This window comes from Tachysurus fulvidraco, chromosome 3 (assembly GCF_022655615.1).
Source record: "Tachysurus fulvidraco isolate hzauxx_2018 chromosome 3, HZAU_PFXX_2.0, whole genome shotgun sequence".
NCBI classification, from domain to species: domain Eukaryota; kingdom Metazoa; phylum Chordata; class Actinopteri; order Siluriformes; family Bagridae; genus Tachysurus; species Tachysurus fulvidraco.
In genome coordinates, this window is record NC_062520.1 from 14,310,464 (window position 1) to 14,334,357 (window position 23,894).

Below are 23,894 nucleotides of genomic sequence, written 5' to 3' on the forward strand. Positions count from 1 at the left end.
CATTATGTACAAATAGGAGATCAAAATCATTCAAAGTGCCATTTTTATTCTCATGTCCAAGGACATTTTAAAAAATCAAATCATATTTCAAAACCCGTAACAGGCCAGAAAAAACAATCAATGTGACATTTCTTCAGAATCCATAACAATTCAAAAACAGCAATTGCAATTCTGTCTGTGGTTTCTCATTCAATTTCCCTGATATCTGCAATAAATAAACAGGAAACTGTTGCCTGTCACATCACTCAATGTTGTACCAGATAAAACTGCACAACAAACAGCTGGAACCAAATCCCTTGTGTGTCAACACATCGGATTCTGATTCCGATACTCTTTTGAATTAAACATATACAATATAAAAATATGACTTACTGAATAGAGAATGTTTTTGCAAAGGGTATTGGATAACAGAACATTGTAAAAGAATAAACTATTGCACGTTCATCTAGGATTTTAGGAAAGTCTTTGAGGGGAATATAATCAGAGATCTGAGAAGCCTTCATATCTCCAATACTGCCAAAAAATCTCTTGACTCTAGCTGCACTTTCAACTAGTGCATGCATAATGTACATACACACTTGCATTTCACCTGCTCACAGTGACACGTCAATCACCCCAGAGGAACATGTATACAGGACACATAATTATGTTATGGCACTTCTTGCATGGCACACTAAAACACTTTAAAACTGGGTAGAAAAATGGGATGAGCATAAAATGGCTGCAAAGTCCAAAGCCACAGAAAGAAAAGGGGTAGATAAAAAGATGTTGAGAACAGCAGGCAATAACACACACAGTTCTGCGTGCATGCATCTGCACACACATAATGGCAGAGAGGACCAGTCTGCTTCTCTTTATATTTTGCTCTTCAATTAACAAAAATTGCAGACATACAAAAGAATTTTTAACTATAACCTATATAGGATCATCTTTAAAGTAAACTTTAAAAGCACTGTCATGTACAATCTCAACTTTATCCACAGGGTCACTAAATCTATTGTTTGCTTTTTTTACTCAAACAATAATTTTACTGATTTAGCAGATAAGTTTTTTTTTTTTTGTGTTTTTTTTTAATGGAAATTCACTCATTCTTCATTCGATCCATACAACTAGTTATTATTTAAAAGAGTACAGTATAACCCTGTATTTCTCCTGTGATCAGAGTAAATCTCATTTTACACTCCATTTCTGTTGTATGCCTTCCTTTTAATATGCAACCAATATATTTTAAGGGGAATTCCAGATTTAATCAAATTTAGAAAAGACATTTTCAGATTGTCTGATGAAATATACACTATCCAGACAGAAATATCTACAATAGCAGTAATAGGAACCAGCAGTTTGAAATGTGTAAAGTCTCCTAACCTCTCCTGGCCTTATTTATTTTTCGTATGAGCTTTGGTTACTTCTGTAACTTCTGTCTCATTCCAGCTTTTGCACGATGCATGGAAGCCCAGCTCCCAGACTGACAGGCATTTTTGCAGTAAATATAGTTTGTAGCCCTGCTCTGGTTATATTAACAGCAGAAATGCCTTTTAACAGCTATATACCGTTCCTGTTACATGTGAATTCTTGTTATAATTATAGCCAATCAACACATCTATTCTTTTAGACTATTTACTATCAATGATAGCTTTTTTAAAGCTTTTGAAAAGTATTCAAAGGCTGAGTAGGTTTTAATGCAGATGAGGATTTGTGTGCGCATGAGACAGACTAAAGAACACTGATAAAGAAAATGAACAGCTCACGGCAGACGTTTGATGAGCAGGTACAGAAAATGTAATTTTTTGCAAACAGAAACCAAACGTCTTCTTCTGTCCAACGTACATTTCACAATGCTGCTTATTGAACAGCTCACTGTAAAGTGAATAATATAATAATATAAAGTGGAAGAGACAAGCCCAGGTTCCTATCACAAATGTTAGTACTTCTCTTCTCTTCAGTCTGTAGGACTTAATTATGTTCAACAATGAATTATTTTGAAAATCTATGGAATTCCCCTTTAAAAGATCTTAGTTGTTATATGTATGTTACATACAGTATATGGGGTGTGGAGTTTTGTATTTGTTGGTTTTATATGCAGGTAGTTCAAGAGCTGTCCACCACCTGATGAGGCAATGTGACTGAAGAGCCATTGATGAAGGAACCCTGTTTTTCTCGTCCTTTTAAAAAATACGTGAGCAACTCCCCCTTCCCCTTAACAAAGATTGGTCCTCTTCTCACAAAACGGAACCCATAGTCCTTCAGGATGTTATAGCAGTCTTCCACCACCTGGGGGCAATACACACCGAGTTACTAAAAACCTCTGAGTTACTGAACAATTATCATAATTAGAGAAACTATAATAATTGTTTATTGACATCCTCTATATTAGTAATATATGTACACACACACACACACACACACACACACACACACACACACACACACACACAGTGACAGAAAAGTAAACATTTCATGTACTAAAACTTGTTGCCTTGTACTACATATCAAAATAACTTTTTATTTAAAAAAAAAAAAGAAAGAAAGCATAATATTGCTGTTAATGAAAATTATACATGTGCCCCAAAAAACAAGAGTGTGATAATCTCTTGATTTTTTTCCCCCCTAAAAGCAATCATTCTTCACCTGAATGTTTCCCATCACTCCTGTAGACTCCATGCGACTGGCCACATTAACAGTGTTACCCCAAATGTCAAAATGAGGCTTTCGAGCCCCTATGACCCCAGCAAGAACAGCACCCTTATTCAACCCTGTGGAGAAAAGATAGTAGTCTAATATACTTCATATATTCACACCAGTTCTCCTGTGCACTACAATGTTTGCCACTTACCAATACGAAGCATGAAGTTGTTAAAGGACTGATAATTAATGTTCATCAGAGTAACTTTCATGGCCAAAGCAAAATCCGCTAGATCTGCCAAGTGCTGCCAGCGCTCTCTATCAGACAGCTCCTCCTTTTGCTAAGAAGAAAAAAATACTTTTATTAGCATGTTCAATGGTGAAAAGTTCATTATCACAAAGCTTCTTTCTAATTTAATAATGCCATTCTGAATCCCTTACCTTCATGCAAGCATAGCCATTAGCGTTGGTGTCAGGAGTGACTCCTGATGCTGCCATGTAAGTGCTGCCTATGGTCTTAATCTTGGTTATATAGCGAAACTGAGGCTCATCCAGAAGCTAAGAAGACATGAAAGAAAACATGAAAAATGTAATGCATTCAATTATTTATTCAACATAATGCCATGCTGCGAGGATCGGACTTTCGACTGATGTACAAATATAATCACACAATTTGGGAAAAACTTTGTAATAGATGTTTACTTACACTATCAAAATCAGAGATAATTTCATTGAGGAACCTCAGACACTCGATACCCCCATTGTTGATGCTCTCCTCTGTGTAGAAGTCTGAGAAATTTGGGATAGAGGCAAACATGACCCCAATCTCATCATAGGACTGGCTGTACAGTTCCTGTATGGGGTGAAATGAGTTAGATACTAACACAGAAATCACATAACTGTTTTTTCTTCATTTGTGCTGTTTGTATTTTTTCACCTCATCCCTCTTTTTAGAGCCCAGAAAGTGACGGGCAACATGCTCTGGGAGCATGTTTGTGACCAGAGCCTCATTCCAGCGTCTCATCTCATACACCTTCTCCTTCTGCTCATGTACCTCAATTTTCCACAGGAACAGTGTGCGGGCCAGTTTCTCCACCTGAGATGAAATGAATGAGATAATCATATACAAGACAAAATTAAATTATGGCGAAGAACATTGTCACAGAAAAAACTTAGACAGAAATGGAGATTAATAGAGAGAAATCACATACATGTCGTGCAAAGTAGTAGAAGCTGACCATCATGATGAAGATCATCACAGTCATTGTATATTTGGATGGCACGAGGTATATTCTGCTCAGGAAGTAAATAATAATAATAATAATAATAATAATAATAATAATAATAATAATAATAATAATAATAATAATAATAATAATTAGAAGTAGAAGTAGAAGTAGAAGTAGAAGAAGAGGTCTGCTCTGGTATCACATTATTTCTTCACCACCAAACAAGTGTTAAAAAAAAGTAGTGTGGTGTGAATTTTTATACATTTTATTTTCTTATAATTGCTTAAAAACATCATACATTTTGGGAAGGTCTGTTGGTGAATTAGCTATGCAAAAATCACAACAAAAAATCATGACCAGCATAAAGCTGTACTGAAAATGCATATATGAATGTAAACTTGAGATTGTGCTTGTGTTTGTTTAGTGAAACCTCTGTAGTTGTTGTGATTTTATCCTTTTGCTATACCACCCACCACTATTTATATTTAATATTTGTATAATACAAAACATACATAATAGTGACCCAAAATTTTTTAGCACCCACCTGTATTTCTTATAGTGGGTAAGATCATACTGGTCAAAGATTTCCCTCCAACTGTACATATTGACGATTCCTGAGGCTACTGTGATCAGCAGCATCAGAGTAAGCTTCACCATGTGGCTGACCTGCACCAGCATGGTAGTAGCAATAAGCGCTAATACAGCAATGTAGCTGTAATATTTGGGGTTCTCCAGACATCCGCCTAGTCCACCTGGGGCTGGAGAAACGTCCCCAACAGGCTGTGGAGGCTGGCAGCTTAGCTACAAGTGTCGATACATAAGTACATAAGTTTGAAATACAGGTCGAGTTTGAGACATCTAGTATGAGCAATTCAGTAAGAAAGGACCAGTGTCAATGATCAGCAACACATTTAATAATATGACACCTTAAGCCCAGTCTCCTTGGCTTAGTATTCGTATTTAGAATTAGTAAGACATTCATGCAACATGGTACTTATTAAGAATAATGCATAAAACTTTAAAATAACATTTTGCTAAAATTATGATTTCAATCATTTTATCTGATTCTATTATAACTAACAGGTAATGCAAGTCACCCAGTAGGGTCTTACCATGTCTATTATGTCAGCCAATGTAAGGATGAATATAGCTGCCATGGCCCAAGAGTTGCGAGCCCAGCGTGTGTGATCAATCCATGTGGAGAACAACACCAGTCTCTTAGGAAATACCTACAACAGCAAAATAAATAATTTATGCTACACATCAAATCCTTTCAGCCACAAAAAGGATTTCGCTGACAAAATCTGTATAGTGATTTAAGTGATGGTGCTACAATATCAGAAGGCATATCGGAAGTTCTTTTTGTGACTAGCTAATGGGTGGTTCAATCTTAGTTCATGTGACCGGGCTCTAATTACATGTAACATGGACCTTGCATGTCACCATAGGGGATATCTACATGTGTTAAAGCTGACCTTTTCATGACCCCTAACTTTACAGAATAAATAAAACAGAGAGAGAATTTTCAAAAAGTAATTCAGAATTTAGAAAAATTTCAAAGAATATCATCTATATTTACAATTGTATATCATCATTTACAATTTTATATATTTTATATCATGACTTCAGCTATTCCAATCATATTTCATCTAGGTGACTAAAAAAGAGAAAAGTGGTTTTAAGCATAAGAGATAACACAGAATACTCTTGTTTACATTTACCATGATTATAATGTTTCTACCTCAAAACCAATTCACACCTCATTATTTATCAGTGTATTCAAATACAGATTAAAAAAAGGATTTCTTCATGTTGCTGGCTGTGCTGGACAATGAATCTGCAAACTATATTGATTATTGTATAGAAAACAAAGTTTCTTGAGCCTTGTATGCTTTATATATATATATATATATATATATATATATATATATATATATATATATATATATATATATATATTTATATATATTTTTTTTTTTTTTTTTTTTTTTTTTTAAGGACAACTTCCCATGTTATGATGTGTCTGGGCCACTGTTCCTCTCCGTATTCATCTGTGTTTCCATTGTTAGCTGTGATGACTTCAGGCATGTTTTGCACACTGTCAGTCAATAATGCTATTAAACGGTGCAAGTTAATTAAAAGTGCAATGACCTGACTAATAAGGTTGGAATCCATGCATCCATCCATCAAATCCATGAGCGAATAACAAATGGTATTCTGAGGACAAATAATCTTCTGTCTACTGCAGTAATACTATATAAGTCCAATACTTGGCTAACAAAACTAAAATGACAGCCATTAGATTTCGCAATAACCATGTACATGTTGTGTGTCTGGCTAAAGTGCTGGGTCACTCACCCGTGGGAAAATGGCTGCCAGGGAGCAGATGGTGAGAATGAGCAGCAGCACTTCCCCCACAGCTAGAGTCACATAGTTGGCTATCAACCTGTCAAGATGTACAGCAGACATCAAGAGCTGATGAAGGGACAGCTAGAATAATGAAAGCCGTTAGAGCTCACTATTAATCGCATTATGCGGAAAAAACTGAATGAAAAACTGAATGAAATACTGAATGATTTTTTTTTTTGATTCACACGAAATGGAAACCAGAAGCACTGTGTAAGTGACCATATTTATATTTAACACTGCATTAAAAAGTGTTTACCGATTCACCATGCAGCAATATATGTATGAGGTCAAGAACAGCAAATAAAAAGAACTTGTGCCCAACTCTATTATTATCATCAAACTTCTAAAATCTCAACATGCTGAAAACATTTATATGTCAATTATATGTAAAAAATTCATTTCAGAACATGATTTAAAGCAGAGAATGCCATCACTAGTCATTTTTCTGCATTATTTATCTAAAGAGCACCTCAGTTCCCCATTGTCTTTACTATCTGGACTTTCCTTTTGTTAACAGCAATCTTTTTAATGCAGTCTGGCGTACATATAATTGGTCCATGTAGAAAAGAAATTGTGCACTGCGGAATGACTCACAGAGGATCTATAAGTGCTTCAATTGCTGCTGTAAAAAGCAGCACTACACAGGAACAGCTGAAGGCGGCTCCACTCTGCTTCTCCTTTTCGACTGAGAAACGTGTCTCCAGCTCAGGGTTCACAAAGCGCAGCGAAAGGCGGTTAGTGTACTTTCCCTTTAATCTAAGACAAACCAGTGTGAGAGTGTAACAGTAAATAACCACACGATTACAAGTGCTACTGTGCTTAATAACAGAAATGTGTAAATGAACACATCCTGTACAAATTAAGTTTTTTATTAGTGCATAAAAAATAAATATGATTTCAATATTATGCTTTCAGGCTTGGCTGATACCTGATGCATATTCAAGATTGACCTGTTCTCAGTAACTAATCCTGCTGTCTATATGCTCTCTGACACCATTCATTATCAAACTGGTGTATTCTTAGATAACTTTAAACACATGTGGTGCAATCACATGGCTGACACAGAAATTTAAAATGGTACTTACGCCTGCACTGTCTCTCTCTCCAGCAGTGCCTCGTTCAAGAGTTTATTGAGCTCCTGTTCATTTTCTTGAGCGTCGATAACTCTCTCAGCAAGGTCTCGCAAACGAAGACGCCGCCGAGGGTTTGGAAATGAGGGATTCACCACCTGAACCCACACAGGACACATATATGAGTGGTCATACATAATTGAACCTTTTACAGCACAAGCATACATCTAAGAGTTTGAGTCATATCATTCTAGTGTACACATCATCAGTTTTCCATAGAACTTTTTAATTTAAATTATATTTTACATGTTACAAAGGGAAGTAGACAATTAGGCTATATTGATGTGGGGAGGATGGCTAGGGCATATCCTGGTTGAACGGTGTATATGTTTACCCGTGTGTCCAGCTCTTCTGGTTCTTCAGGTGTGGTGCAGGCTGTGTGTACACTGCCATTACATTCTGTAGTGTTGATCAACAGAGGAGAGTTCCCATTAGATGAAGTCACCGACAGCTTCTGGAAGAAAACCATGGAATGAAAGACAGAAAAGAAAGGACAAACTGCTTTGAACAAGAATAATTGAATTGAAAATATGAAGTAACTCTTACCACTCCATTGATTCCATTCTTACTCACTGGTCCTTTGGGAACAACAACAAGGTATGTCTCAATGCCTTTCTCCCTCAGGTATTCACAGCGTGCTCCTCCATTCCCTGGCTCAACATCAAATTCACCATGAAGACACTCCAGTGTACTCTGAGAGATGTGCACACGCCTAGTAGAATCAGAGTAAAGGAGGACAGGATACAGTGACATTTCTACAGTGTTAAATGCGTAGAAAGCAATAAACATTCTTCCAGATGTACGGCCTGTAAGGACTCACCCAGGTATACCTCCAGCCTCCATTTTGTTGGCCACTGTGACATCTGTGGACCAGACATCATACTGCCAGCGCTTCTGTCCCAGAACACCACCAAGAACTGTCCCAGAATGCACCCCAACACGCATGTCAACATCTGTCTGCGTCTTCTCTCGAACGTAGCTGAAATTAACATGTTAATGAACAGAATGTGAGTCAATCATATTACAGACTGGTGTTCATTCAGTTTCTGAGTATCATTAAAAAGACATAATGTTGGAAGATGCTTACGAAATAGCTTCCACCATGGCCAATCCCATCATTATGGAACAGGCTGCATGGTCTTCTCTGTAATCTGGAAGGCCACAGATACAGTAGTAGCAGTCCCCAAGGATCTTAATCCTCAGTTGGTGATATTTCTACAGAGGAAAGAGTCGTGACACAGTATACATTTCTAGATTTCACAGAATGTTTATTGACTTGGTGGAATTGCATTTCTTTCAACCTCCTAAAAATAATCCAGTAAGTGGAATGAGTGACTATGAGTGGTGTGAATGTCGGTGTGCATGGTGCCCTGCAATGGACTGACATCCCATCCAGAGTGTATAGCTTCCACTAGCCAAGTGTTCTGTGAATATACTCCAGATTGGAAGGAAATTAGGATGGATGGAAAGATGAATAAATTGATGAATGAATGAATGAATGAATGAATGAATGAATTGAATGAATTGAATGAATGATTGAATGAATGTGCATATATTGACTGCCCCAACATCTGCCCTAAATGTGAACTGAGTCTTAATTAATGTGTAGTTTCCTTAATACTGAAAAGTGCTGGACTTACAGTCTGTGGTAATTACCAATATGCTACAGATGAAGTACACTTGCATTATCTTTAATGTTAGCATATCTCACAACTGTACCAGATACAGGATAGTATTTCATCCTGAATTCATGTAAGCGAAGCAAAGCACTCATGTATTTCCCATGTGACACATTGGAGGGAAGTAGTCACTTACAGCAGCCAGTTTGTCAAAGCGGGCAAACAGCTCATTAAGCAGCTTGACTAGCTCCTGTGCACTACAGGAAGAAGAAAGCTGGGTGAATCCCACAATGTCTGCAAACACAATACTGCAAAAGAACACAACATAAACAGCTACATTAAACTCAAGCATTCACTTGTGTTGTAATAATTTTCAATCAAGCTTTTTAAACCATTATTGTGTAGTGTGATGTGCATGAGACTCACCTAACATGTTCAATGTAGTGTGATGTGCATGAGACTCACCTAACATTTTCATGCCGATACATGTACATGGTGTTGAACTGCTGCATCTCTTTCTGACTTGCCTCTTTCTTCATGTCTTGTAGCATCTCGTCTGCTATGTGTTTGGGCAAAATGGACAGCAGTAGACGTTGCTGTGTGCAGAGTAAGAGCATTACAGTACACATTAAAGCAAATGTGTCAGACAATATGTATGGTTAGATGTAATACTAACTTGATGCTTTTCACTTGCCCCAAAGCTTGACCTTTCAGCTTGAATAAGGTTAATGGACCACCTATGGATCCATTTTCCATGACACAAATTAAGTCTGCAGTACAGGAATTTTATAAATAGGTGACCACTAAATGCCCTGAACACTAAACCTATTTGATAATGTACATTCTTATATACTATGACTACACAAACAAATAATAGCGTATCGATTACATTTAAATATGATCTAATATTCTGAACTGTAAACTCTGCAATGCCCTTGAACTTGAACTATCATAATATCTAGAATACTAGAACTATCATAATATCTGGACACATAATTGCAATCAAGGTGATCCTGTTTCACCACACACATATACACCCCCTACCACACACACACATACACACATAAACAAAAACAGAAAAGACGTCTGCATAAAAAATCTGTATATATTATAGTGTAGCTGTAAAAAGGAAATAAAAGGCATAACAAATCAAGAGGAGAGTCAAAAGTGTGATTACAGTTGACACTGTCTCAGGAGGCTTGTCGCCATGGTAACCTGCAGCCGCCGGATGCTCCTTGATTGGCTGGCAGGCCTGTCTCCCAGCAGCCCTTGTTTCTCTTTTAGTATTCAGGGAGTTTCTGCTGCTATCAGTGCTTTTGTTCTCTCTCTCTCTCTTTTTCTCTCTCTCTCTCATACACTTGTTCAAACACAAACACACACACACACACACACACACGCACGCACACACGCACGCACACACGCACGCACACACGCACACACACACGCACACATGTGCACACACAAGCACACACCAATACTTCCTTCCTGCATCCCATTCTCTCTATAGCACCACCGCCAGCCCTAAACACCCCCCACTCCTTGTTAGCAGCAACTGTTTGTTCCATATATAGAAGCAATCAAAAATACCCAGTTGGCTACATCTGGGAAACCAGAGAGAGGGAGGAATTGACTGCTGACTAAATACACACACACACACACACACACGCACACACACACACACACACACACACACACAGTGTGCATAGTCATAACAGAGCAGGCACTCCGGGTGGGAAAAAAAGTCATCTAAAAATCAAAGTATTTTTCTAACCCTGCATATAGCCATTGCTTGTATCCCCACCTCCTGCCTAGCTACCACCTACCAATCTAACACATACTTGCTCAGTGATATAGAAAGCCAGTCACCATATCTTTTTAAACTGCTTCTGCTGCATAAATGCACAAACCGCTTCTGCTACCTCGCACTGCTAGTGGCCTGAACTAGACAATCTTAAATCATCTCAATCAAATAATAATTCCCTTATATAACAGAGTTTTGAATAAAATATTTGCTTTTATTGGTAAATTATTTTTTACCAATTATTTTAAAGTTAAAATAAATAATAATGGCCACTTGAAAGGTCACAGTCTACATGGTGAAATGTGGAAAACTGCCCTAGAATTGATCAGTTTTATGTCTTACCTGCTGCTGACTCTGTTCCTCTAAATTCAGCTTCACCTCCAGAGACTGCCTGGCCTCCAAAAAGGCCTTGCGATGTTTGCGATCAGCCATGTAATATGACATAAGCCCCACGGTAATTGCACATATGTAGATCAGGATGTTGGCAAATAGCTAAAGCAAAGAGTTATACAAAATTAACTTTAAAGCAAAGCACAGCACAAACACATTTTAATAGTAACACATTCTCATGCAAAGGCATGCACAGTAATTAAAGTCTGATGCTTTTAATTCTTAAATTTGTATAATCAGTGCACTACACTTCAGATTACTAAGAGTCCTGTTTTGTTGGCCTTATATTGCTGGTTTTGTTTGCATAAACCTGTATGTAGTCTGGGAATATATTTACAGTTCAATGATGAAACAGCTATATGCTGATCATATAACCATAATTTCTTTACACTATTACTGTTTGCAGATATTAAAATCCAAAGCCATTATATAACTGACCCACAGAAGGCTGAGAGCTCTGAGCTACTGAATAATCTACAGAGAACTGACTTCAATAATAAATGTTTATTTCAGGGATGATGTCAGCAAAATCTTGACTTTTTAATCTAAAGCATAATAAACTAAACTTGCAATAGTATGTGTATCACAACAAATACTGTATAATAAAAGGTACTGAATTGAATCCTTGGTTTTCTCCCTTAAATCCAGGTTTTCCTGCTGCAGTGCATTCTAATCTTCAGGGTTTTTTTCTGCCATGTCTCTTGAGGCTGCAGTTTGCACCAAAATGTGTTCGAATGTTCAGTACACACAGCTAAACACAGCTAAACACAGTAAAAACATAAATACTAATTTCTTGAATCTTATCTAGACAACGGAACACCGGTTCTATCCTCTACATATTAATTCTACAGCAAATCCAAATTAAAGTATTGTTAAAAAAAATGAAAGAAACTCACTATGAACATGCCTCTTACTTAGACATTTAGTAACATACAAATCTGTGTATGAGCTTATTTATCACCTATTTTCTCCACCTTTCACTACCTTATTTGTAGCTTCAACAAATTAGAATTAGGCACAAGTAATTATGCATAAGGTGTGATTATCATGAATGAAATATTACCATATCATACTCTTTTGTGAAGAATTTCATTGTAGGCAATTAAGATAAAATAATCTTAAACAATAGTAATCAAATGCTTAAATAAACAATTGGAGTTACTTTTTCCCATGTAATTTAACATGATTACAGAAAATAAAACTATTATTTAACATTATTGTTCAGTTTTGGACTACATTTAACTTGGTCTTGTATGCTGGGCATCTTTTAAATAAGGGTTTACCAGGGTTGCACTGGTAATGCTAATAAGCTATTAATGATTCATTAAAAGACAGGAACTATAGATAGATAATTTGTTAATAATTCAGAATGATTCAGAGTTGTTTACATCTACTTTCTTTCTCTCAGTGAGAGCTTTTTTAATTAATACCTTTAAGGACAGACTAATTTACAGTTTATTTTACTAACAGTGCATACTTATGTTTCAGTAAGTATTCAGCAGCTTGTGCATGGAGGTGATTTTGTGTAAAAGTAGTAAACAAAATGACAAGCAAGTACCAACATATGAAAACAGCTGCCTCCACAATTAAGTTAATTTAAAACGAATTAAAGTCCATTTTAATGGCTTTTTTAAGAGTTTCTTAGCTTCTTACCTTTAACACATTTTACACTGGTGGTTAAGTTTTAGATGGTGGAATAAATCTGATATTCCTAACTGGTATTATCCATTTGGAATCCTATGACTATTAGTCGTATGCATCTGAACAATGGCATTCACCCAACATTACAGTGATCTGGTTCAAGTGCTCTGGAGTAGATATCATTAGCCTGAAATTACATCTATCCATGTATGTAGTTTCATAACCAGGCTGTACAGTGTGACAGTTTTGTCTCACATGCTAGAAGATATTTAACCTTTGCTAATACAAAAAAAATCACAGCCACACATGTCCAAGAAACATGAGCCATTGTCTAAAATGTACGTAATTCATAAATGGATTTATGCACTGACAAGGCAGTACTTGTGTATCTTGATTATAATGATTTTGTAATGTAATATGTATTTAAAGTGAAACATTGGTAAAACAAAGCCCAGCTCAGGCATGAAATGTATTCTGATATCACAAAACTATTATTTTCACACATACTGCATTTAAATTTGGTAGTGTGAGGTAGCTAAGATGAATGAAAGTTAAAAGATGTGTGGGATATAAATAGCCAATAGGTTATTTGTGTGATTACAATATAAATTTATGTGATTACATTTGTTTGCTTGTGTAATTACAATATAAATTTTTGTGATTAAATTTGTGTGATTGTAATATTATTAAAGCTCAAGGCAGTTAATTTCCCCCTGATGCTGAATGGGCATTACCAATGGTAATTTTTTACTCCAAATTACTAGTTACTAATATCTTACAGGAAACTGGATGTTAATAATTTCTAAAACATACACTGATAGCTTTGTGATTAGTCAGATTCAATCCGCCCAACTTTTATCTTTGTCCCATGTCCCCAAGGCCTAACCTGTCTCCCGAGAGCAGCTCCTTGGATGTCTTCTTGCTGCTGCTGTGCGATGGTGACGCCAAGTGCCAACGTGTGCACACCACATGACACAGCTGTGATGAGCACAATAGGTGTCAGTCGTAATGGCAGTGTCAAGAAGAAGGAGAAGCTGAAGAAGGCCTGCCAACCTACTGTGTCACTGGCCTGGTGGAAGCGGGCAAAGTTCAATCCTAGATAACAGAAGATCTGTGCATCTATAAGCACCCACAGGGCATACGGCACAAGCCGGCGTGAAATGCGCTCAGGCAGCAGGCCATAGCGGCATAGTAGGTAGAGCACAATGTCCACAGCTAAGGCTACGCATGCTACAGCCACAGATGCCAGCTTATCACTGGTATAGACCACAGCACACATCACAATCACATAGCAGTCAAAGAGGGCTGCAAACACCACCAACACCAGCAGGGTTTCATGCCGCTGTCTTCGAAAATAAGTCTGATAGAGGTTCTCCAGTGAGTCTGGTGTGAATGTGAGACGCATGAAGCGAGGGAGACACAAACAGCAGCCTGAGTTACGTACGGTGACCTCATGGGTTCTTCCCACTGCTTGGCCAGGATCAGAGGGCAACGTGACTGAGCAGTCTGCTGAATACTCAGCAGAGTACTCTGGTTCAGAGAAAGCCCGGTTCCGAGGCATTTTGAAGATCAAATAGCTTATTTGAAGAATGAAAAATAGATCCTTATTATCCCTGTTACTCTTTAGACAAGTGGTTCTTAAAAAGTACATTACAAGTACATTGTGCTGGCTTGTCTGGCACCTTCTTCACTCCCATGTCAAACAAGCTGTCGCCCTGAGAGTTACATCTGATGACTGGATTCAGTGTGGACTCCTGATTGTCTATCCCTGGGCTAAACTGAATCTTGCATGTCCATTTAATTTATTTCACACAGATGCTGGTCATCCCACTGGACCTTTAAGTGACTAGTAATGTTTAACACTTTGGCACTGTAAACGGTAACCTAATACAAGAACACTCTTTGAGCTCGATACATTTGTTATCAGGAAGATGTGCAAAAAAAAACAAAAAAACAACAACAAAAAAAAAAAAACAGGCCACAGAGTGCTTTCCTGAAAAAAAAGAAAGAGTTTAAGAGAAATATGTCCCTCTAACCATGGTTGTTTACATATGCGACGCTGTGTGTGTTTCCTGCCCGATTTACCATCATGGTCGCTCGCGCTACGTTTCCATGGTGAAGCCTGGCAGAGACAATGGACGCAGGCTGTAGGAAGGAAGCGATGAGATTTTTCTTATTTTCTTTCAGATGTAACGCATGCTTCGGAGAAGTTAAATTAGGCTTAGGTGTATATTTTTCTCAAAGCATCATACAAGAAACAGCCGCAACGGATGCCTGAAACGCTAACGAAAATGCAATACTTGCACGAATAGGCCTTCGTGGTTTAATGTCGTATTTCATCCGCTTTTCATATGACAGCAAAGTCAACACCGTTTGTTTGCGTTCATCGTGGGTTCTCTATCAGTCCATTACGCCGTGTAGTCTTCCGTGGGAAAAAAGAAAGGGACACTTACAGGAAATACATGTTGCGCTCTCTGCACGGAGGGAGTGTGTGTGTGTGTGTGTAAACAGTTACATTGGTCCTGTTACATATGGTACATTTATGACCTGATACCGAGAGAGCAGTAAAAATCCCAAGAAACGACGGTTTCAATTTCGATGTAATCTACACAGGATCCACCACAATGAGATCCACCACAATGAGATCCGATGTAATCTACACAGGATCCACCACAATGAGATCCACCACAATGAGATCCGATGTTATCTACACAGGATCCACCACATGCAGACATGACGAAAGTCTGCAGCCAGTTACCGGTAACTCCATTGGACGTGCTGGTATCAGTATTGTGTCCGATGATCCGTCTCTTTCGCTAGTAAGCAAAGGATAAGTCTTATATGTCGTGGGAAATTCAACCGCAGAAGTCACACGGAAGACACGACTGGAGATCTTTGTCAGTCCAGAAGCCCGTGATTATTATTTGGAAGTGTCCCTGTTTTCACCAATAAAAGTCACCGGTTGAGATTGTATGCGTTTACTGATTAAACAGGGGGAAATAGCCTCGGATCTCTCTCTCTCTCTCTCTCTCTCTCTCTCTCTCTCTCTCTCTCTCTCTCTCTCTCTCTCTCTCTCACCTCCCCCCACCCTCCTGCCCCAGTGTCTGTTCACACCCCGCTCTACATCAGGAGTAGAGAAGAGGACGTACTGTATCTTTCCTATATACACGGCAAGCATTACAACTAGTGTTACAAATAACAAGCAATAAACAAATAATTGTAAATAATAGTAAACAAAAAGTCTCTCTCTCTCTCTCTCTCTCTCTCTCTCTCTCTCTCTCTCTCTCTCTCTCTCTCTCTCTCTCTCTCTTAGGAACTCCTTTAGCTTAGTATTTCATTATTATACTTACTATCCTACTCCTTAGCTCATCACTGTCACAGTGATAACAGGGTTACAGTTGTATAATAATAATAATAATAATAATAATAATAATAATAATAATAATAATAATAATAATAATAATATGATGATGATGATGATGATGATGATGATGATGATATTACATAGTAATCCATATGTTAAAGTAGGTCTAGAGTTTTATGCAGTACAAAAAGACATATAGCAGAAAAGACCGTGTAAATCATACCTACATTTACTGCATGCAATATTGTCTGAACTTACAGTATTTACATACTGTATTGACAATGGTTGGCTGGCACTGTTTTTTTGTTCACTGTCTTTTGTGTACTGTCTTTTTTGTATTTTGTACTAAGTAGCACCATGATCCTGGAGAAATGTTGTCTCATTTCACTATGTACTGCAACAGCTATATATGATTGAAATGACAAAAGCTTCTTGACTTGACTTGCTGCTAACCAATTGGGTATGGTAAAAGGGCATCTTACCTTTAAATAAATTTCTATGCACAAACCTTATAGGATATGTGAGACTTTAAATTATGGCATTTGGCACTAATGATGTGGTATCTATGTCAATTTTGACTCTATGTTTAGGGAATTTGAATTCTACTAATGTTTGTAGCTTAAAACTTAGGTTCCCTATATTATTTTTATAATGTCTCTATTAATTTCATATGAATTAAAGAAGCATAAAGTTTGCATTATATATATTTTACACACACTAGCAGCTTAAGGGAAAAAGGTATTCCTTTAAATTATTTAAGGATATTTGGACCACATTTGTTTGATTTATAGGAATTGATGGAATCTGGAGGCTGTTTAGTGACAGCAGTTGGTTTGAAAATGGGGATTGTAAGCTGCATGTTACAGATGAATATAATATACAGGTCCTGTGTGACAGCTGGCATGTACCATCCGCTATTTGTTGTACTAAAAATAACAATATTTGCTAAAATATTTGTCCACATCTGTGAAAAACAAACCCACATGCACATACACAATATCTGAAGAGCAGAAGCTTTCACTGACTAAACCTTAGAGTGTTATTGATTATTCCACTGTAAATCCAAATAAGAATCAGAATCAGATTTATTGGCCAAGTGTGTTGACACACACAAGGAATTTGGCTCCAGCAGTTTGTGACTCTCAAAAGTACAAACATTAAATTTTGTTCATTTGTCATTTGAAGTGACATTCATTTATTCATTCATTCATTCATTCAGATATCTCATTCTAATTATTTCATTTATTCATTCGTTCGTTCTTTCATTTGTGTATAGTAAGTATTAGAATGAGATATCTATATTTAAACACAGCCATTGACGAGCTACTTTTTTTTTACATTTACATTCTTCATTTAACACTGATCAAGACTTTTTTTCGAAAACAAATACTACATATTTTAAGGCTTTTTAGCATTGCGCCATTATTCCACGCATTACGGGTGACGTAGTGACATATGCAATACAGGCGTGCATGCGCGAGATATGCGCTGCTGACGTGTAGGTAAGGAAGTATGCACATAGCGATGTTTTCTTTGTTGTATTATTCTTATTTGCGATGTGATGCTTGTATTTTGTAACCAGTTTGTTTATAGAAGATAGTGGAAGTTGTGAATAGCATGTCGGACGAAAAGAAATGCAGTGCTTCTGTTTCGAACTAGGCATTAGCAATTAGCTTGTGCTATGTTAGCTAGCACACAGTTATTTTTCTCATTAATGCAAACCATTTGTATCCAAGACATGTTAAATGTCCATCTATGGCCTTGCAACTCAAGTATGGGCTGCAAGTAGAAGTCAGAGACTAATCACTGGTTGCTGCCTAAATCAAACAAGCCTCTATAAACACCCATTTATCTCTATGTATGTATGTATGGATGGATGGATGTATGTGTGTGTATATACTATATGTATGTACATGATAGATGATATTAGGTTCTGCAGACAAGAAGCATAAAAACTTGTTTTGCAAGTTCATACGTTAGTTAGTTCATTTTTAGTAACCACTTCATGAGATACCAGCCCATCACTGGGCACCACACACACACACACACACACACACACACATCCACATCCACCTCTAGTGGATTATATAGAACAGTTTATCTACTAGCACGGTTTTGGGAGGTAGACATGGGGAGACTGTTTGGTAAACATAGTTTTTTGGACCAGACTGCGGATGCTTAAAGTGTGATCCAGGAATACTATTCTGTGCACCACCTCCTCACCCCAGATATATAATGACCATGATAATAACATACAGACAATTGGATGAATGAAACTATTATATGTAATAAAGCAGAAAAAAGTAATACTGCAGATTTAGAATGTTATTCTCCACCATCTGTTTTGGTACAGTACTTTGCATTTTTCTTAGCTTTCCTGTGATTACAGGATTACAGATCATCATGGGGAAAAGAAAAGTGCCAGATTTGTATCGTGCCCCTTTCCCCCTCTACACTGTTAAAATTGATCCTAAAACTGGACTCATCATTACTGCTGGAGGGGGTGGAGCTTCCAGGACCGGCATTAAGAATGCAGTGGTGAGTGTCTGCATTATTTATTTATATTGTTTACAATGATAATAATTGCTCCTAAAAACTGTAGTTTTTTTAAAGTCAATGTCTTCGTACAAGACATTTGCATTAACGTATTTATCACAATGCAGTAGTTTTTGAGATAAATAAGATGACTGAGGTGTAGCAAAATTTAGCAGACCGAAGAGCAAAAGCACAGCTCACTTGTATTTAAATGTGTATGCAACATTGCATTAATAAATCTGGTGAGACTTTGTTTGTGACAAAGTGGAAGACTAACTATTCCCATAGCATAAAAGCATGAAAACAACCACCAGTGCTGAGTAGAGAGAGTTAGAGTGGTAGCATGTGGTGATACAATCTGTAATTGGAAATGTATTGTTTGAAAATCTTTTGATGTCATATAATATTCATGATCTGCTTTTAAATATTCTCCACAGCAATTCCTTGGTTTAGAGCTAGTGGGAAACCTACCCAGTGCCACTCTGGTGCACTCTCATGACACAGGATCAAGTGCCACCATGAACATGGCACTGGGAGGAGATATGATTGCTGCTGGACAAGATGACAACTGCATTGTGATGCGCTTCAAGCAGAAAGAGCCTAAAGAAGGACAATCAGCTGCTCTAAAAGACGGTTTGTAGAAGGTTTCTGCACTGCACTGTGCTTGCTATTTTTTTTTTTTTATCTTTGAATGCTAATTAAAGGAGTAGTCCTAACAGTGGACATTTATTGTTTTGGCAGGATCTGGGGAGCAGGGAAGTGCCAGGAGGAGAGGAGCGAAAAGCCAGAGTGGTGGTGGTAGTGGTGGTGGTGGTGGTGTTCCCCAGACAAAGGACAAGTCAGTGCAAATATTAGTGGACAAAGTTGGAGTGGTGCAGTCAGACTTCAGCCCTCAGGACCCGCTCCAGAAGTGTGTGCGCTTCAGCTCTGACCTGAAGCTGCTTCTTACAGGAGGAGCTGATGGATATGTGAAAGCGTGGGAGGTGAGCTTTGCCTAACAAAACCCAGAGTCACTTGAGCTGATTGCTGCTTATTAACATGTCATTTATTCCCTTCTTAGTTTCCCTCCTTGAAAGAGAAGTTGAACTTCAAAGCTCACCAAGATGAAATAGAAGATATAGACATCAGCCCTGATAACAAGGTACTGATATGATAATAAAGTTCATATATGCACATGGAGTGTAATTCATAAATGATGGTTTCATAGTTGGTTTGTCACAAACAGTAGCAATGATACCTCTGTGTTTGGTTCAGCGCATTGTGACAGCAGGGAGAGATTTTGCATGCAGCGTATGGAGTGATGATCAGCTCATGCTCGGTTTACGATGGCATGACCACATGCCCCACATTACAGAGAAGATGTATCGCTACCAGTCCTGTCGGTAAGTTACTCTATTTTATTTGTGAATAAGCTTTATTACAAGCATTAAATGAAAAATCCACCCTGAATCATGTGAATATTATTTTTTATAACTAGCATGTGGTCTTTAATGGTGTCCAAAATGTAATAATGAAAATCTGAGTTGATTTCTTTCATTGGCATGTTGGTCTATTTTCACTGGTTAATGGACATCTCTAACTAGCAAAGCCGAATTTGTGACATAACTCCATATAGCTAAATTCTGTAACTTTCATGTCCAGTGTTTGGTTTTTACTACTTATAGGTTATATTTCTTATTAATATGGCATTAAACATAGCTGAAGAACAGTGACACAAAAATAAGGAAAATATGGCATCCACCAGTAAATTAGCATCAGAATCAATAAACACACCACAAACATTTCAGTATAATTATATTTCAGTTGTTTCAGGGTGGAGTTGATAATACTACAAGAAAACATTTTCCTGTTGGTCATGGTGATCATTTTTAGGTTTGCTAAGGTCGAGGACCAAAAAGATGCGTTAAGACTGTACACGGTCCAGATTCCTCACAAACGGGAGCGTAAACCACAACCTTGCTACCTCACAAAATGGGATGGCCGGAGCTTCTTGCCTTTGCTAACTAAACCATGTGGCAATGAAGTGATATCCTGTTTGAGTGTTAGGTGAGGATTTAGTGATTTTCTTCTTTATTTGACACTGTTGCTGTTGTTTTCTGATGTTTCGTCAACTGATTGTGTTTTCTGATTCAGTGACTCTGGAACTTTTCTTGGTCTCGGTACAGTCACAGGATCGGTATCCATCTATATCGCATTCTCACTGCAGGTAGCTACACATGGATGTGCTTATTAACCCATCATTAGTAATTATTAATAGTATTGTTTGTTCATTAATAAAGAATGTTTTTTTTTCCTTCCATTTTTATCTCCTGCAGAATCTGTACTACGTAAAGGAATCCCACGGCATTGTGGTAACAGACCTAGCGTTCCTGCCTGATGCCCCCAAAAGCAAACCTGTAAAGGGAAATAATGAAGTAGCCATGATTAGTGTGGCTGTAGACAGTCGCTGTCAGATGCATACCATGGCCAACCGGAGTAAGTATACTTTAGTCACAGCTCAGTTCACATGTAAATGCACAGAATTCAAAGCAAATATAACTTCAGATCATTGTTTTACAGTATATGGAAAAAAAATTTTTTAGCAGATTAAATTGTTTCATGAAGTAGTCATTCTGGCTGAAATGGGAGTTATTGTGTATTGTCAATCTTTTGACTTTAGGAAATAAACTGAACCTTCATTAAATACCTCCGTGTAGCTGAATGAGAACTACTCTTAGAAAACCTCTATAAAATGATACGATGGAATAGTTTAAAAAATGAAAAATAAAATGAGATACATTTTGTGAATTTCTGTTGTTAATACCTGAGGTATTAGCTAAACAATAAAATGTACACAGTGTTTCTATACACAATATATCTATAGAAAATGTGTCAAAAGTAACATCAAAAGTAAAATATTTGGATCTAATTTTCAACCTGGCACTTTATCAGGTGTTTATGTGTCTAAATTGTATTGCTTTGTTTTATGCTTGAGTGAGAGAGACTGAGGAGTATACAGCTGACTATGAAACACACTCCATACTACCCAAAGTACACTGAAGACTAGTCAGATTATATATGCATCTTATAAGAGCCTGTTCTTATTTTCGTAGCCTGGGCAAGAAACATACTTTTAATGCATTTTTACTTATTGTTGAATCCAAATCATGAAATTTGCTGTAAATTATTCAAGGCTTAATTGAATTGTGTTCATTAATTTAAACGGAAATGTAAATATTTTATTGAATAACTTTTAATTCCACTATTGAATAATAGATGTTTGGAGTATAAACTTAATTTATCCATTGCTTTAATTAGCAGACAATAAGTTCCCCAGTGTTAATAATAAACAGTGCCTTATTATATACTTTATTATATAGCTCATTACATATAGTTTAAATAGGTTTAGCTCTGATGAATGTAATTGAACTTAGAACTGGTGTGCGTCTTGTGTAAGCAGAGCACAACACTACACCTGACCTGACCTTCATATTTTGGCCCCACACTGCTCTTTATTTGCCGTTGGCTGGTCATTTTTGAAGAGCAGAGAGGGGTTGTTAGATGCAGAAACCTTTTGTGAGTGGAATGTATAGGTAATAAACTCTTCAGACCTGGTCTCTACTCAGATTATTATTATTATTATGTCCGGTCCTGTTCTAAATACTTGTTCCTATATTTGTTTGGGGTAGTCAATGGGTATCAGTAACATGTCTTGCTAGAACATGGCCGATTCGGTGTTGTGTTGAACTTGAACAGCCTCAGTACCTGACACACATTATACTTCTCCGTATGTGCAACCTATTGATAACAATAGCACTGTTAAAGGTGTATGTGACCAAAGTAAGTGTATTTTAAGTCTTTCCATAGTCTATATGAGGCTGCTAAAGACTGACCATTTGTTTTTTGTCTCCACTGTATCCAGGATCTGTCCCGATATGGCTGGTGTTGTTCCTGTGTCTTGCACTGCTTGTGGGTGTCGTCCTGCTCCTGCAGCATTTCTTCCCAGCGTTCATTTAAAGACGTGGTCAAACACAGCATACTTTCTGATATTGGAAAAGCATTTTAACTGAAGAATCATCTCAGGAGCTTTCATTTATGATCTTAGTAGATAGGAATGATGAACTGTTTGTTTTTTTTTACTTTGTAATGGAGCCATTTTTGTCTGTCTATGTGTCATATCTGCAGTCACCTTTTCATTGCTAATACCTGCACATAGAACAGATTGAACAGTAAGAGGAAATGGACCTTTGTAACAGCTTCATGGACCTCATGAAGGTCTCAATATAATGAAGGTCTCAACATCTGTGACTAATGTAATATATGTAGAAAGACATATTTAGATCATTTTAATTATTTAAGCTAGTTGGAACTATAGAATTATGAAAAAACTAAATCTGGCAGGTGCCTTTATCATGCTTATAATGCTGTTTAACCATTCTACAGTTTGTGCACAATTAATGGAATGTTATTTGTGGCAGACAATTACAGTTTACAATGGGGTATAATAAAAATACAAGCAATTCATATTTATTTTGAAATGAGTTAAGGTGCTACCTAAGCAATTTTATGACATGTTCATAGCCCCAGTAATTATTAAAAATATTTGTAGAATATTTTATATTTTTTAATCATTTCTGTTAACTTTTCCATAATTGGCATAAAAATTAAATAAAAAAAATTATGTAGCAACTCATTATTTACTCATACATTTCATGAATGAACTTAATAGCTCTAGGATTTCTTCTGTTCAGGATTTTCTGTTTTTTTTGTTTCACATGAGAACTTTTCTGAGCCTTTTCTTGTTTTTGTTTAATTTATATATAGAAAATTTGCATTCCTCCACTAGAGGACACTATGTCTTCATTTAGAGGCCACATTGAGTTGAGTTGTATATTGTAAAAGATGAAATAAATGTTCCTTATCTGTTCTTTTCACTCACTTGCCACTTCCAGAAACCCGACTAAGCTTGCTAACGTAATTAGCAACACAGAGAATAATCAGGTAGAACACCTTTATTTCATGTAACACAAAAGATGCAATGTTACTATGAGTTACTTGGATCCAGAAGCAAAGCAGTTTATCTCTCATTGTTATCTCTTTACTGCAACGATCATTTTAAAAATAAATTAGAAATGTAGATGCACATAACATTTCACAATCTTGCTAACATGTATT

General features: G+C 37.0%; 2 protein-coding genes across 4 annotated transcripts; one reads left to right on the forward strand and one right to left on the reverse strand.

The window, feature by feature from the left end:
- Window positions 1–26: 26 nt before the first annotated feature.
- adcy3a (adenylate cyclase 3a) lies at window positions 27–15,876 on the reverse strand. Of its 3 annotated transcripts, none has more exons than XM_027149918.2 (20): window positions 13,728–15,876; window positions 11,153–11,302; window positions 9,475–9,605; window positions 9,206–9,266; window positions 8,478–8,605; window positions 8,211–8,369; window positions 7,937–8,102; window positions 7,725–7,844; window positions 7,346–7,488; window positions 6,855–7,016; window positions 6,210–6,297; window positions 4,964–5,080; window positions 4,396–4,652; window positions 3,834–3,915; window positions 3,560–3,718; window positions 3,329–3,475; window positions 3,064–3,180; window positions 2,834–2,963; window positions 2,629–2,753; window positions 27–2,271 (listed from the first exon to the last, which is right to left on the reverse strand). In XM_027149918.2, the coding sequence occupies exons 1-20, from the start codon at window positions 14,490–14,492 to the stop codon at window positions 2,089–2,091; spliced, it is 3,390 nt and encodes a 1,129-aa protein (XP_027005719.1). In that variant the 5' UTR covers window positions 14,493–15,876; the 3' UTR covers window positions 27–2,088. The 3 variants fall into 3 exon arrangements, with proteins under 3 accessions (XP_027005719.1, XP_027005718.1, XP_027005717.1); XM_027149917.2 differs by having other exon boundaries at window positions 7,725–7,841; window positions 9,206–9,317; XM_027149916.2 differs by having other exon boundaries at window positions 9,206–9,317.
- Window positions 15,877–17,550: 1,674 nt separating this feature from the next.
- On the forward strand, window positions 17,551–23,646 carry preb (prolactin regulatory element binding). The gene is made up of 10 exons (XM_027149984.2): window positions 17,551–17,707; window positions 18,595–18,743; window positions 19,178–19,373; window positions 19,482–19,723; window positions 19,801–19,881; window positions 19,995–20,122; window positions 20,613–20,786; window positions 20,874–20,946; window positions 21,056–21,215; window positions 22,642–23,646. Exons 2-10 carry the CDS (start codon window positions 18,609–18,611, stop codon window positions 22,734–22,736), a joined length of 1,284 nt encoding a protein of 427 aa, XP_027005785.1. The 5' UTR covers window positions 17,551–17,707; window positions 18,595–18,608; the 3' UTR covers window positions 22,737–23,646.
- Window positions 23,647–23,894: the final 248 nt, after the last annotated feature.